General features: G+C 45.0%; 1 protein-coding gene across 4 annotated transcripts in view; it reads left to right on the forward strand.

Annotated features, from left to right (window-relative positions):
- The first annotated feature begins 11,149 nt into the window (after positions 1 to 11,149).
- SMURF1 (SMAD specific E3 ubiquitin protein ligase 1) overlaps positions 11,150 to 13,103 on the forward strand; it is a 100,804-nt gene continuing 98,850 nt past the window's right edge. For 3 of the 4 annotated variants that reach the window (XM_081136841.1, XM_081136842.1, XM_081136843.1), the window contains exon 1: positions 11,295 to 11,435. In XM_081136841.1, coding sequence (XP_080992967.1) covers positions 11,381 to 11,435 — 55 coding nt within the window. In that variant the 5' untranslated portion in view covers positions 11,295 to 11,380. Of the gene's footprint in view, positions 11,436 to 13,103 lie in introns of all 4 variants that reach the window. The other variant, XM_081136844.1, reaches the window with a different exon arrangement.

The following is a 13,103-nucleotide window of genomic DNA, read 5'->3' on the forward strand; positions in this document are numbered from 1 at the left end:
ATACAAGGTATAATATGGTTTCAGATACAAATTCAGAATGATTCCTTTTCAAGTACTTTCTAAGTAAGCTACTTGAGAATGTTCTCCATAAAAAATGGATGAAAACAATCTACCCCCCACCAAAAAGAGAGAAAAAGAGACATGAGATACAAGAAATGGTGGGACCAACCCTTAAGTTCAATGAAAAGCAGTCCCAAGATAAGAGTTGTGCAGTGAAGCTGGAAAGCTGTTTATTCCATATTAGAACAGAAAGGCAGGGAGCCCAAGGTAGAATATCCTCAACAAGAGAAATGAAATAGATCTAAATAACAGAATAACGGAATCCGGATCATGTTAATGGCACGGTGAAGAAAACCTGTCTGTTTCTCCCATCAATAAGAAGAAAGTAAGGCAACTAGAAGCAACAGGGGGGGGGAAATTATGTAAGAAACTCATGGCCAAATATGAAGCAAACCAAAGTGTGGTATGATTTTTTTTTTTTTTCAATTACAGTTTACATTCAATATTATTTTGCATTAGTTCCAGGTATACAGCATAGTGGGTAGATAATCATATACTTTACAAAGTGTTCCCCTGATATTTCCAGTACCCAAATAACACCATACCTAGTTATTACAATATCATTGACTATATTTCCTTTGCTGTCCCTGGTATGATGTTGGTCTTGATTCTAAAACAATCAACTCATGGAACCAACAGACAAAATGGGGAAGTGACCCTGCATGCAGAAGAGAATGTGAATGTCTTCATCCTTGACATTGTCAAAGTTCAGCTGAGAAAGATGAAGGTGGGAGTGTAGAGAAGTGGAGCTGAAGGTAGGGGACCAATGTCTTCATCTAATATGGAGGGGTCACAAGTTACAGTCTGACAGAAGAGCAAACACAGGTTCAAAAAAATTATTTAAAAGTACAAACAGAAGGCCCTGGCTTATGTGGTTCAGTAGTTACCGCATCAGCTCATGCACCAAAGGTTCACAGGTTCGATTCCTGGTCAAGAGCACGCCGTACCTGGGTTGCAGTTTCCATCCCCTGCCCCAGTCAGGGCTCCTGAGGGGGGAAACCAATCGATCTCTCTCTCCATTCCCTCTCCCCCCTCCTTCCCACTGCCTCTCTAAAAACAAACAAAAAAACAAACAAAAAACCAGAAGAACTAAAAATAACTACAAAAATGGAGGCACAAGAAGGGAAGTGTTAGCTACCCAACTCATCTTTCACAAGGGGAGCCAACAGATAATGTCTTAAATTGGTGAATCAAGAAATACCAGTGTATATATACTATTATATGTAAGAATATTATATATCTGGTAGTATATGTATAGAAAAATCTCTGGGAGCCTCTTCACTTAACTACTGGCCTCTGGCTGGGAGGTTCAATAGAGGGGAGTAAAATTTTGTCATCAACAGTTTTTTAGTAGTACTTAAAACTATAAATTGTGTCATCTCGTGACATATTGCATGAATGTGGATTTGAGTCCTAAATTCCTGAAGCATAACTACATACCATGAAAGTCTGACAAATGACTTGGGAGTCACCAGCAATAAAAGGGAGTTTCAGTGTGTGAGTCTCCCCCACAAAGGCAACACCTTTTCACTCCATCTGGATGAATCATAAGCGGGAAAATACTCCGTATTCCTCATCTGCTTGCCGTTGAGAAATGTGATTGTTTAGAAAACCCTTAAAGTGGTGCTTGTTTTTTAGGGCGGGGCATAATCATAGCATTTAACAGTTGTTAAAAATTACGGGAACTTTTATTATATATAAAGTTCTGGTCACCATCTATGCATTCAGTTGAGTAAATACGTGAAGGAAACCAAAGTCCCTCTCTGGAAGCTTGCAGGTTTAGATACAAATTCCTCTAGATTAAGAACAATAATTTATATGACACTTTTACAAAGTATTTTCAAGTAGACATTGTCTTCCATATCAGGGATACCTGTAATAACAGTTTGATGTTGATATTAAATCTATTTTATAGATGAAGAAAGTGAAGCTCAGAGATTCAAGGGTATCACACATGATCACATAGCCAGCAAATAGGGGAGTATTTCAGCTCATTCTGCTGGTGCCACATCTGCTCCAGGTTGTATCCCTAATGCAGTGACTGCCAGGGAATTCATTGCTCTGGGTTTATACTGGTTCTTATATGCCTTGGACTTTTGGTTCCCTATGCATTTTCAGGGAAGGAAACAAATGACTGTTGAACAGTTGATAACATGTCTCTAGTTTTGAGGAAAGGTGGGGAAAGTAACATTTGGGTGATCAGGAAATCAGAATCCAGCCCAGCTGGCGCGGCTCAGTAGTTGAGTGTTGACCTATGAACCAAGAGGTCATCGTTCAATTCCTGGTCACAGCGCATGCCTGGGTTGCAGCTCCACCCCCAGTAGGGGACGTGCAGGAGGCAGCCGATCAATGACTTTCATCATTGTTTCTATCTCTCTCCCTCTCCCTTCCTCTCTCTGAAATCAATAAAAATTAAAAAACAAAAAACAAAACACAGAATCCAAAGGAAGCTTGAGAGCAGTTTTTATGGGACTTCTCTAGAAGGATTTCTAAGAAGTACTCCCACCCTAATAACCCTGGTATACGGAGACCCAGGCTTTCTCTCTGCCCACGGCCATAAATCCAGCTTCCTACATATAGTTTCTCTTCCCCAGGAATTTTCTAATCTGAGTGACCTAAGGTCAAGGCGGCAACTCTCTTTTGAACTTCTAGGCCAACTCTCCCTGATAAGAAGAGAAATAGCTCTTTGGCAAAACAACCTAGTGCCACCCAAATACCATATTCCAGGCAACTGGTAGGCTCATAACTTTCCTGAGTGATTCATTGTTGGCACCAATCTCTTGACACCCCCTTCGCCTCCCACTTATATAGGAATCATTTTGCAGAGGATTGCATCCAGGGAGTGGAAACTCCTTCAGGGGAAGGATGAGTTGCTCCATGGGTTCCATGAAACATCTCTAATGAATGTTCCCTTTTTCCAAGGGAAGCATTCTCCTAAAACCAGACCATTGTTATCAAAATGTTTCATTCAGATGCAATGTGGTTTATTAGGATAACAACTAACATTCAAGTCTCTTAATTTTTATCAATGAGTTGAGAATCCAACATACTTCATAAATTCAACTGTAGTAAGTACAGTCTTTCTTTGCAGCTAGTACTTTCTTTCGTGAAAATAAAACATTTCCCATTTGATCAAGGACTCTCACTTATTAGAGACATGGTAGCCCTGTCCTGTGCTCAGTTAAGACATCATCCACTTTGCTCTTGAGAAAATTGCAACATCTAAATTTATTATTCCTCTAAGTGACAACCTAAGATGAAAACTCACAGCAGAAATAGATGTAGCTTATCAGGAAAATTGCTCAACCCTTTTAAAAAGCAAAGGTTGGGGGGCTGCTTTATGAAATATAAAGTTACTAACTCTATATCCCAAGTATATTTAAACAGGTGATGCCCCAGAATTACTCACTGCTCATTTTTTAACCTCTTTAGGAATTTGCTGCTTAAGATATGGGGCAAAAATGCTCAGCAAGCAGTCACCTTCCACACGCTTCCAGGCGAAGCAGTTGAACCTTTCCCTTTGTTCACTGACACCAATAGCATATTGGTGTCCACGAGGAAGGGATGCTTTCAGTCTGGCTTTCCTGCATCATTTATGCATCGTTTTAATGATTTGCTTATGTGCTGATCCCCGCTACTAGATGTGAGCCACAGAATGCAGGGACCATATCTAAGTGACTTTTAAAATTCTTTGCCAGACAACCCGATTCAAAAATGGGCAAAGGACTTGAATAGACTTTTCTCCAAAGAAGCTACACAAATGGCCAACAAGCACATGAAAAGATGCTAAATGTCATTAGTCATTAAGGAAATGCAAATAAAAACTACAATGAGTTAGCACTTCAAGCCCACTAAAGTGGATACTGGAAAAAAAAACACACACACAAAACCCCTGAGAAAACAAGTGATGGCACGAATGTGAAGAAATGCAAACCCCTGTGCAAGCACTGTGGGTGGGGAGCTAAGATGGTGCAGCTGCTACGGAAAAGAGTATGGATGGGCCTCAGAAATTAAAAATAAAATTACCATATGACCCAGCAATTCCACTTCTGGGTATATACCCAAAAGAAATGAAAGCAGGGTCTCGAAGAGATATTTGTACACCTATGTTCATAACAGCATTATTCATAGTAGCTAAAAGGTAGAAGTACCCCAAGTGTCTATTGACAGATGAGTAAGCAAAGTGTGTCCTATCTGTGCAATTCAGCCTTTAAAAGGAAGGAAATTCTGACACATTTTATAGTGTAGATGAACCTTGAGGACACTATGTTAGGTGAAATAGGCCAGTCGTGAAAAGAAAGCTATTGTATGATTCCACTTATGTAAGACAGCTCACATAGGCAGATTCACAGAGACAGAATGGTGGTTGCCAGGGCCTGGGGGGGAAGGGAGGAATGGGGGGTTATTGTTTAATGGGCACAGGGTTTCAGTTTTACAAGATCAAAAGAGTTTGGAGACAGACGACAGTCAGGTTATGTAGCACAATATTATGGATGTATTTAATACCACTGACTTTATACTTAAAAGTGGTTAAGATGGTCAGTTTTATATTTATGTGTATTTTGCCACAATAAAACAATTGGAAAAAAGAAAACTGACAGAGAGGTCGTATCCAAACTACATAAAGAATGTCTACATGCTCAGCCGGCGTGGCTCAGCGGCTGAGCATCGACCTAGGATCCGGGAGATCGCGGTTCGATTCCTGGTCAGGGCACAGGCCCGGGTTGCGGGCTCGATCCCCAGCAGGGGGCGTGCAGGAGGCAGCTGATCAATGACTCTCATCATTGATGTTTCTCTCTCTCTCTCTCTCCCTCTCTCTTCCTCTCTCTGAAATTAATAAAGATATATTTAAAAAGAAAAAAGCCTATAAATCAGTAAGAGAGGCAGAAAATCCCATAGAAAAATGGATAAAAAAACAAACCCCAAAACCTCTGATTTGCACTTCATGAAAGGGATTCCAAATAGCCAAAGAAATACTCTAGTGATAATCAGGAAATGCATTTTAACATAATGTTTATAATGAGCCCCAAATTGGAACAATCCAAATGTCCGTGAATGGATACATAAATGGACATGTTGTTACACAATAGAATACTATACAAACAGTAAAAATAAATGAACTATAGCCACAACCCCAAAATATGGATGAATCTCAGAAACATAATGTTGAATAATAATTTTAAAAGACACAAATGCAAAATAGTACATACTGTATGGTTCCATTTATAGAAAATTCAAAAACAGGCCAAAGAAAACTGTATGCTTAGGGATTCATACTTAATAGATGACACTATGAATAAAAGCAAAAACATAATTACAATAAGTCAGGAGAGTCCTGGGGAGGAGGCTGGCAGAGACTGGGATCAGGAGGGTCGGTGCAGGTGTCTTCTGGGGCCTGGCAATGTTTTATTTCCTTACCTCGAGGTGAATGCACAGGAGTTTCGCTTTTCTGTAAACGTGTCACATTTCACAATAAAAATATTTTAATAGCAAATAAAAATTCCTTGAACATTAGCACATTAATAAACATTTGCTTAATACTCTACAGTTCCATAAAGAGGAAAAGTGAACTTATAAATTGGTGCATCCAAATGACAAAACTGTGTTTTCTAAGATATGGTTCCTGGGAAGAAAAAATTAAAGTCTTAAAGCTGTTTTGAGGCCTAAGCCCCATTCATCTGGGAAGATCCTGGGCAGATAAGAGGTGGATACAGTCTGGAGAGACAGACAGACGGACCAAGTGTTAGCTTTCTGCACACCACACCGCTGTGGCAGGCACCAAGAAACGGATGAGCCTGTATCCTGGAAAATCTTTATCATGTTCACTAAGTAGGAGTAGAAACTAATAATTATATAGCAGCCCTTTCTCACACAAACCAGAACCCCAAATTAACTTAATTTGTTTATAGCCATGCCTTTAAGTAATGAGGTACAGCTCCCACCCCCTTCTGTACTAAGGGAATCTTTGTCACTTTCATCTGCACTTGTTTCTATTTTTGCGCAATCAGGGTAAGATAAGAGTCTTGCCGGGTCTCAGCAGAAAGATGAATTTAATTTAAACACTGGGCAGAATGCATAGAGCATGACTTGATTACTGGTCTAGCCCATCTGTAGGACTGGGGAATTGGGTCACCTCCTCGCCAGCAGAAAGTGTGGTTAATATTTGCCACAGATGGGCACTTGCTGCAGCTTTTTTGATAATTCATGCAAGAATGTGTGATTCATGAATTTTCCAGTTTGTTTTAAATCACAGACTTCCTTCAGCCTTTCCCCTCGTTAGCTGGCTCCATCTTCATATTCAAGTCCCTGGGGAACCAAAAACTGAACTGTAAATTATTGGTATCAGTTTAATCAAATTATAGGAGATGTTCATCAGCTTCCCTCCTTCCCTGTCACATCCCTGAGACAGACATTCATCCTTTTGGGGGGCTGTTCAGTTCTCTTCCTATTAGGGAGAAAGCCCTACTATGTGTGGTTTGGGCAGGAGACAGGACCCCAGTTTCCAATGACACAAATAAAAAGGGCTTCATCTTTCCTTCTTGCTGTCCCCAGGCAGTCAGGGCATGAGGCCTGGACTACACTCAGCCAATTGGGAACTCCTCTCAGAGCTTACAATCTTAGGAGAGTGACTCCAAAGTGACAGGACAGATGGCATTAATTCCTAGGAGAGCAGAGGTGGCCTCCTGGCCATATTGTTTCTGATTTTAAAAAAAAGTCTGCTCTTTGGCTGTTCAAATGCGTTGCTCACTGGCCCCTTCTCTGTCATAAAATCTAGCAAGGATTCTACGATCCACTGAAGTTCTTCTAATATATTCCATTTGTGCCTAAGTTACCTAGAGTTGTTTTTAACATCCTGGCCAAAATATCTTTGCTTTGTGTTTTGTACATCCCGACTCTTTTCCCTTAGTTAGGACAATGGAAAGGTAACTGTATGCCTTCTACAGTGGTTCTCAAACACAAGCATGGATCAGAATCACCTGATGGGCATGTTCAACACAGATTGTTGGGCCCATCTCCTGAATTTCTGATGCACTAAATCTGGGTGGTAATTGAAAATCTGCATTCCTAACCAGGTGACACTGCTGCTCTCGTGATCACCATTCCAAGAACCATTGGCCTGGGATATAGTAGAGCTTTCTCCAATGCTGTCCAAAAACTACCAAAAATATTTAGCCAGTAAACAATTCAAGGTCTCACTTGGAATTTTCTTTGGTTTGTTGATTTCCCTGGTTATTGTTGCTTATATATTATAGATGAGGTATAACAAATTTGGAGATATTTTTATTTTATTTTATTGAGAGAGAGGGAGGGAGGGGAGGAGGGAGGGAGGGGGAAAGGGAGATAGAAACATCCTGCACCCCCCCACCCCCACTGGGATGGAGCCCACAACCCAGGCATGTGCCCTGACTGGAAATCAGACCAGTGACCTCTTGGTGCATGGGATGCTGCTCAGCTAACTGAGCCACACTGGCCAGACTCTCCTTCGTTTATTTACAATAAAATGGTCATGTCAGAATTTTTTTGAGTTTATTATATTCTTAATTATTTTTATTAGGTTAATAAATTTAATTGTTTAAAACACTGCTCATCTAGGTGGGAAGTATTCTCTAAACAAAATTACATTTTTAATAAATAATAGCAGTTCAGTAATTTTCTCATTTTCAATGGTGACATTAGCTGTTTCTGAACATAGACTGTGGGGTTCAACTAGGTCTAGAATCTCTAAAGAAAGACTTTAAAAAAAAAAAGACTTTAAAAAAAGACTATTTTTCTAGAATTGTTCCTAATTACCTGGCAGCATATATTTGAAGAAATAATCTACACCTCACATAATTCCACAGCCATAAAACACAACTACACACCTACCAGGCTGGTGTAAAGGACTAATAGTGACACCACCAAATACTGGCTGGGATGCTCAGAAACATTGCTGGTAAGAGCGTAAAATACTATAGCCACTCTGGAAAAGAGTTTGGCAGTTTCTTATAAAACTAAACGTGTAATTTCCAATATGACTCAGCAATTGCACTTTTGGGCATTTATCCCAGAGAAATGGAAAACTTATGTTCACACAAAAACCTGTACACAAATATTCATAGTAGTTTATTTGTAATAGCCAAAAACTAGAGTTAGCCCAGGTGTCCTTCAAAGGGTAAATGGTTAAGCAAACTGATACATCCATAGTATGGAATACTAGTCAGTAATAAAAAGGAACGAACCATTGATCTACGTAACAACTTGGATGGTGAATTTGATACGTGTAACAACTTGCATGACTCTCTAAGGAATTATGCTGTTTCCCAAAAGATTATATTCTGTATGATTCCAAATAAATGCAACATTTTTGAATTTCCATTCAGAAATAGAGGACAGACTAGTGATTGCCAGGTCTTGGGGGTGGGGCAAAAGGTATAGTTCTAAACATGAGGGATTCGTGTGAAGTTGGGACTGTTCAGTATTTTGAGTGTGGTGGTGGATACTTGAACCGACACAGGTGTTAAAACTGTGTAGAACTTAATAAACACACACAAACACACACATCAGTACAAGTAAAACTGGGAAAATCTGAATTTTATTGGATTGTGTCAATCTCAGTATCTTGGTTGTGATATTATACTACAGTTTTGCAAATTGTTATCATTGCAAAACTGTAGTATAAAGTGGGCAAAGTGTACAAGGGATATCTCTATTATTTCTCACAATCGCATGTGAATCTACAATTATCTCAATAAAATTTCCAATTAAAATAAAACCCCAAGGAATAAACCCTACCAATGATAATACTACAGTAAGACTTGCATATTGGTAACACTAAATTTCGGTTGTAATTTAGAGGAAGATCCTAAAGGCTTCTGGGCATAAAGGAATAAATGTGCTAATTAATCATAATTTTGTACATCCAGTTGTTTAAAAAACTTGTTCAGGTGAAAAGCAAAAAAAGGCCTAGATTCTAGATCTAGAAAAGACCTTAAAGGCTAATCTGATCTAGCCACTGGCCGCTGGGGCCCCAGCTCAGGTACAGCAATGTGCTCTCAAGAGGTATTTGTTACAGCCATTCATTCCCACCAGGGACAGCCTGCACAACATCCCAAACAGAGCTCCCTAGAGTCACAGCACTAGTAAGTTTCAGAGCAAAGACTAGCACACACATTTTACACGTACCAATAACTACCATTTATCGAGTGCCTGATGTAATAGACTGCTAAGTCTATGTTTAGTTCAATTGAAATCCATGATTTCAGTTAAGTGAAGAATTTAAACAAATCCATGATTTATTTTTAACTTTGGATGAGAGGCATTATCTCCATTTTACAGATGAACAAAGTGAGACTTGGAGAATTTAATTAACTTGCTCTAGTAGCAGCTGGTAATGTGATAGGGCCAGGGTAGTGTGGGTCTGTGTGGGTCCGAGCTCCCTCTTTCTAGCACACCCACTGCCTTCAAAGGGGCCTACTACTGTGCTGTCTCCTAAACAAGTATATATGGCACATTCCCAATGTTATTTGCTTGGTCATTTCCTTTAATTAGGAATTCTTAATCTAGGAGCTATGAGACCTTACAAGAACCACAGGTTGATTTCAGGGGGTCATGTACCCACTGAAATCAGATACAAAATTTGGTGTGTATTTGCACATAAGAGTTTTTCTGAGGAAAGGGTCCACTGTTTGCATCAGATTCTCCAAAGAGGTTTGAGACTCAAAAAAGAGGTAAAGAACTCTCCAGTAAGATCCAAAGAGAGATCCTTTTTCACTGACTCAGGGAAGTAATACATCTGGGGGAAAAATATCTGCCAAATCCTACATGGAAAGCAGGGTCAAAATTGCTCTTTGTAAAGTCACTGCAAAGAGGATACTTGAAGAGATTCACTGACTTTCATTTCTGTCTCAGCAGAATTGTTTAACATTTCCCAACGATTTGTTCCAGATATCTTTATGACAGTATTTTTTTTTTTTTAGCCCTGGCCAGTGTGGCTCAGTGGCTAGGGCATCAGCTTGCAAACCAAGGGGTCGTAGGTTCGATTCCCAGTGAAGGGCACATACCGGGGTTGCAGATTCCATCCCCAGCCCTTCTCACACCGATGTTCAGGATATTGATACACCTTAAGTTCAATGTGTAAGGGCTGGCCCACAGCCTGAGCACAAAATTGTGCTTGTTGATTCTTAAGTGGGCAAGTATCTTTTATCATCTATCAATTTTTAATAGAATTGAGGTGTAAGGATGGAAGATGCAGCTCTACGTGACTGCACTTACACCTAAATACATTCATTTTCACGCCTTTGTATAAGCTGCTCCCTCTTGCTTACAGTGCCCTCCCCACCTCTTTCCCCAACAAACTTGAACTCTGCCTCTAAGTCCTACATCGGGTCTTGTATGGTTCTTCTAAGATCTCCCCGCATCTCTGCTCCCAGGCAGCGTCCTGCAGTCTGTGTGCTCGCCCTCCGTACGCATCTCCATCACTGCATCACTGTCAGCTCATGTCTGTTCCATCCAGTAAACTGAGCCCAGAGCCCTAAGTCAGCGACCTGGAGCATCAACGCGGTTCTCTGAACCTCAGCGTCCGCATCCGTAAGCAGGTCCCCTCCGAGAATGCGGCGAGATCCCGGGCAACCGTGCGCGAGACGCGCCATCCCGCCCGCCGCGGGGCGCCGCTGCTGCAGGTGGCCAGCGGCCCCATCTCCGTACACCCGCTGCCCGTTGCGCTGGCCTCGGGCGCGGGGTTCCCCGGTGCGCTCCCTCCCGAAACAGGATCTCCCCCTCCAGGGTCCCAGGGAGGCCGGCCGGGCCGCGGAGGAAGCACGAAGACCGGCCGCGGGATTGAGACCCCTGCGCCCCCGAGGCTGGGCGGGCAACGCAGCCGCGCGGCACGCCCCGCCCCGCCCCGCTCCGCCCCGACGTGCTCCGCGGGCGCGCGCACGCTCGCAGGCGCGGGGGCGCACAGCCGGGGCGCGCGCGGGGCCGGGCCGGCACGGCCGCGAGAGCGCGCGCGGCTCCGGGAGGCGGCGGCGGCGGCGGCGGAAGCGGCGAGGGCGGCAGGCGTCCGGCTCTGAGGTGGTGAAGGCGGCGGCGCCGGCGGCTCCGGGCTGGGCTGGGCTGGGCTGGGAGCGAGCGAGGGTCAGGGGCGCCGGGTCGAGCGCTGGTCTCCCGGCTCGAGCATCCGCCCGCCGCCCGGACGCCTGGGCCGCGGAGTTTGTGTCCCGGCTCGGACCCCGGCGCCCAGCCCGGAGCCGTAACCTTGAGGCGGCGGCGGCGGCGGGGCCGGGCCGGGCCGGGCCGGGGGGCGGCGGCGCTGGATCCTCGGCTACCCGATCGTTGGCGGGAGATGTCGAACCCCGGGACGCGCAGGAACGGCTCCAGCATCAAGATTCGTCTGACAGGTACGGCCGGCGAGAGGCCCACACCGCCCCCACGGCGCCCACTCGCACCCCGCACGGCCCCTCGACAGTCCCGGCATTTCCCGCAGAGCGCCCTGCCGAAGTGGCCCTCCCCCACACCGGCCGTTGTCCCAGGACCTCGTCACCCCCCTCAGCGAGCGCCCCTCGCTTCTCCCTCCGGCCCCGCCCCCTCGCTTCTCCCCGGCCCCGCCCCTTCGCTTCTCACCCCCCACCCCCCACCCCGTCCGCCTCCTCGCTTCACTTCTTCCCCCACCTGCCCCCTCGGTTCCCTCCAGCTGGCCCCGCCCCCTTGTTTCACCCCCTCCATCCTTCCCCTCCTTTTTCTTCCCGGTATCCCCTCGCTTCTCCCCTCCAGACCCCGCCTTCCGCTTCTCGTTCCCTTTCCTCCCCTCTTTTCCCTCTCCCCTCCCCTCTCCCCCTTCTCCCCTCACCTGCCCCCTCGCTTTTCCCTCCTGGCCCCGCCCCCCTCTTCTCCCCGCCTTCGCATCTTCTGGCTTCCCTATCTCCCCCCTGACCTGCGGGGTCGCTTCTCCCTCCTGTGGGCCCCCTCTGCTCACCCCTTCCCTTATCCCCTCCCCGGCTTTCCTCTCTCTACCCCACTTTGCCCCTTTGCTCCCCTCCTGGCCCCGCCCCTTTCTTCTCCCCTAGTTTCGCCCCCTCACTTTCTCTCCTACACTCCGCCCCTCGTTTTCTACTTAGCCCCGCCCCCGCTTATCTCCCTGCCCGGCCCCTGGCTCTCTCTCGCGGCCTCCACCCTTTCCATCAGCCTGGAATTCCTCTATCCTAATCTTGTAGCTTCTCCCGGGCCTGTTCTCCTCACTTCCCCTCCGGTCCAGGCCTCTTCAGTCTAGTCCACTTCCTTCCCCTCTCAGGCCAGGCCACTATCTACTCTTGACTATGCTTCTTCCATTCTTTCCTTTTCTGCCTTGCACTTTACCCCCCCCCCCCCCAGTCCTTGAGCCCCAATTAGGTGTTGATCCTCACCACCACCACACACACAAACACACACACACTGGAGGCTTTGGCAGCTGCACTACCGCAGGCTCCTTGCTTCACTCTCATTTAGTCTTCAATGAAATGCCTGTGTCTCCTAGGTGGCTCTGTAGTGCCACCTTCAAGGGTGAGCGGGAAGCTCCGCTGCGGGCCTGCGACTGGTGGTTTGGAGGTGTGTTGATGCCAGCGGTGTGTGCTGGAGGTGCCCCTTGCTAGCGCGCCCCAGAGGTCTGGACCAGTCCGCACCCTCATCTGCCCCTTCTCACTCTCCACTGTGGAGCTGCTGCTCGTCTCCCAGTTTAACTTCATAGCTGAGGCCAGATTGTAGTGTTGCAAATACCGTTCTGCTGGGGGACTTTCCAAACTCGAATATTTCCAGCTCTGAAAAGGAAGTAAAAAGTTTAGGCTAATCCCTGTAAGGGGGTTTTCCCCAGGATTTTTCTGTTCAGCGGCCACCCTGATGAGGACTCCAAAGTCAGAGTCCCCTTCAAAGAGACAGTGAGCATTTTGGACACTTTATGGCCGGTGCATAGCCCTAAATCATAAATCTGTGAAAATAGCAATGGGTGATTGTTTTCAAACTAAAATTTCCTTTGAAAATCCACAGTTGCATGATCCTTTTTTTTTTTGTTTCAAGAAGAGGGTTATAATTTTTTG

The sequence above is a fragment of the Miniopterus schreibersii genome (assembly GCF_964146895.1).
Source record: "Miniopterus schreibersii genome assembly, chromosome: 4".
Taxonomy (NCBI): Eukaryota; Metazoa; Chordata; class Mammalia; order Chiroptera; family Miniopteridae; genus Miniopterus; species Miniopterus schreibersii.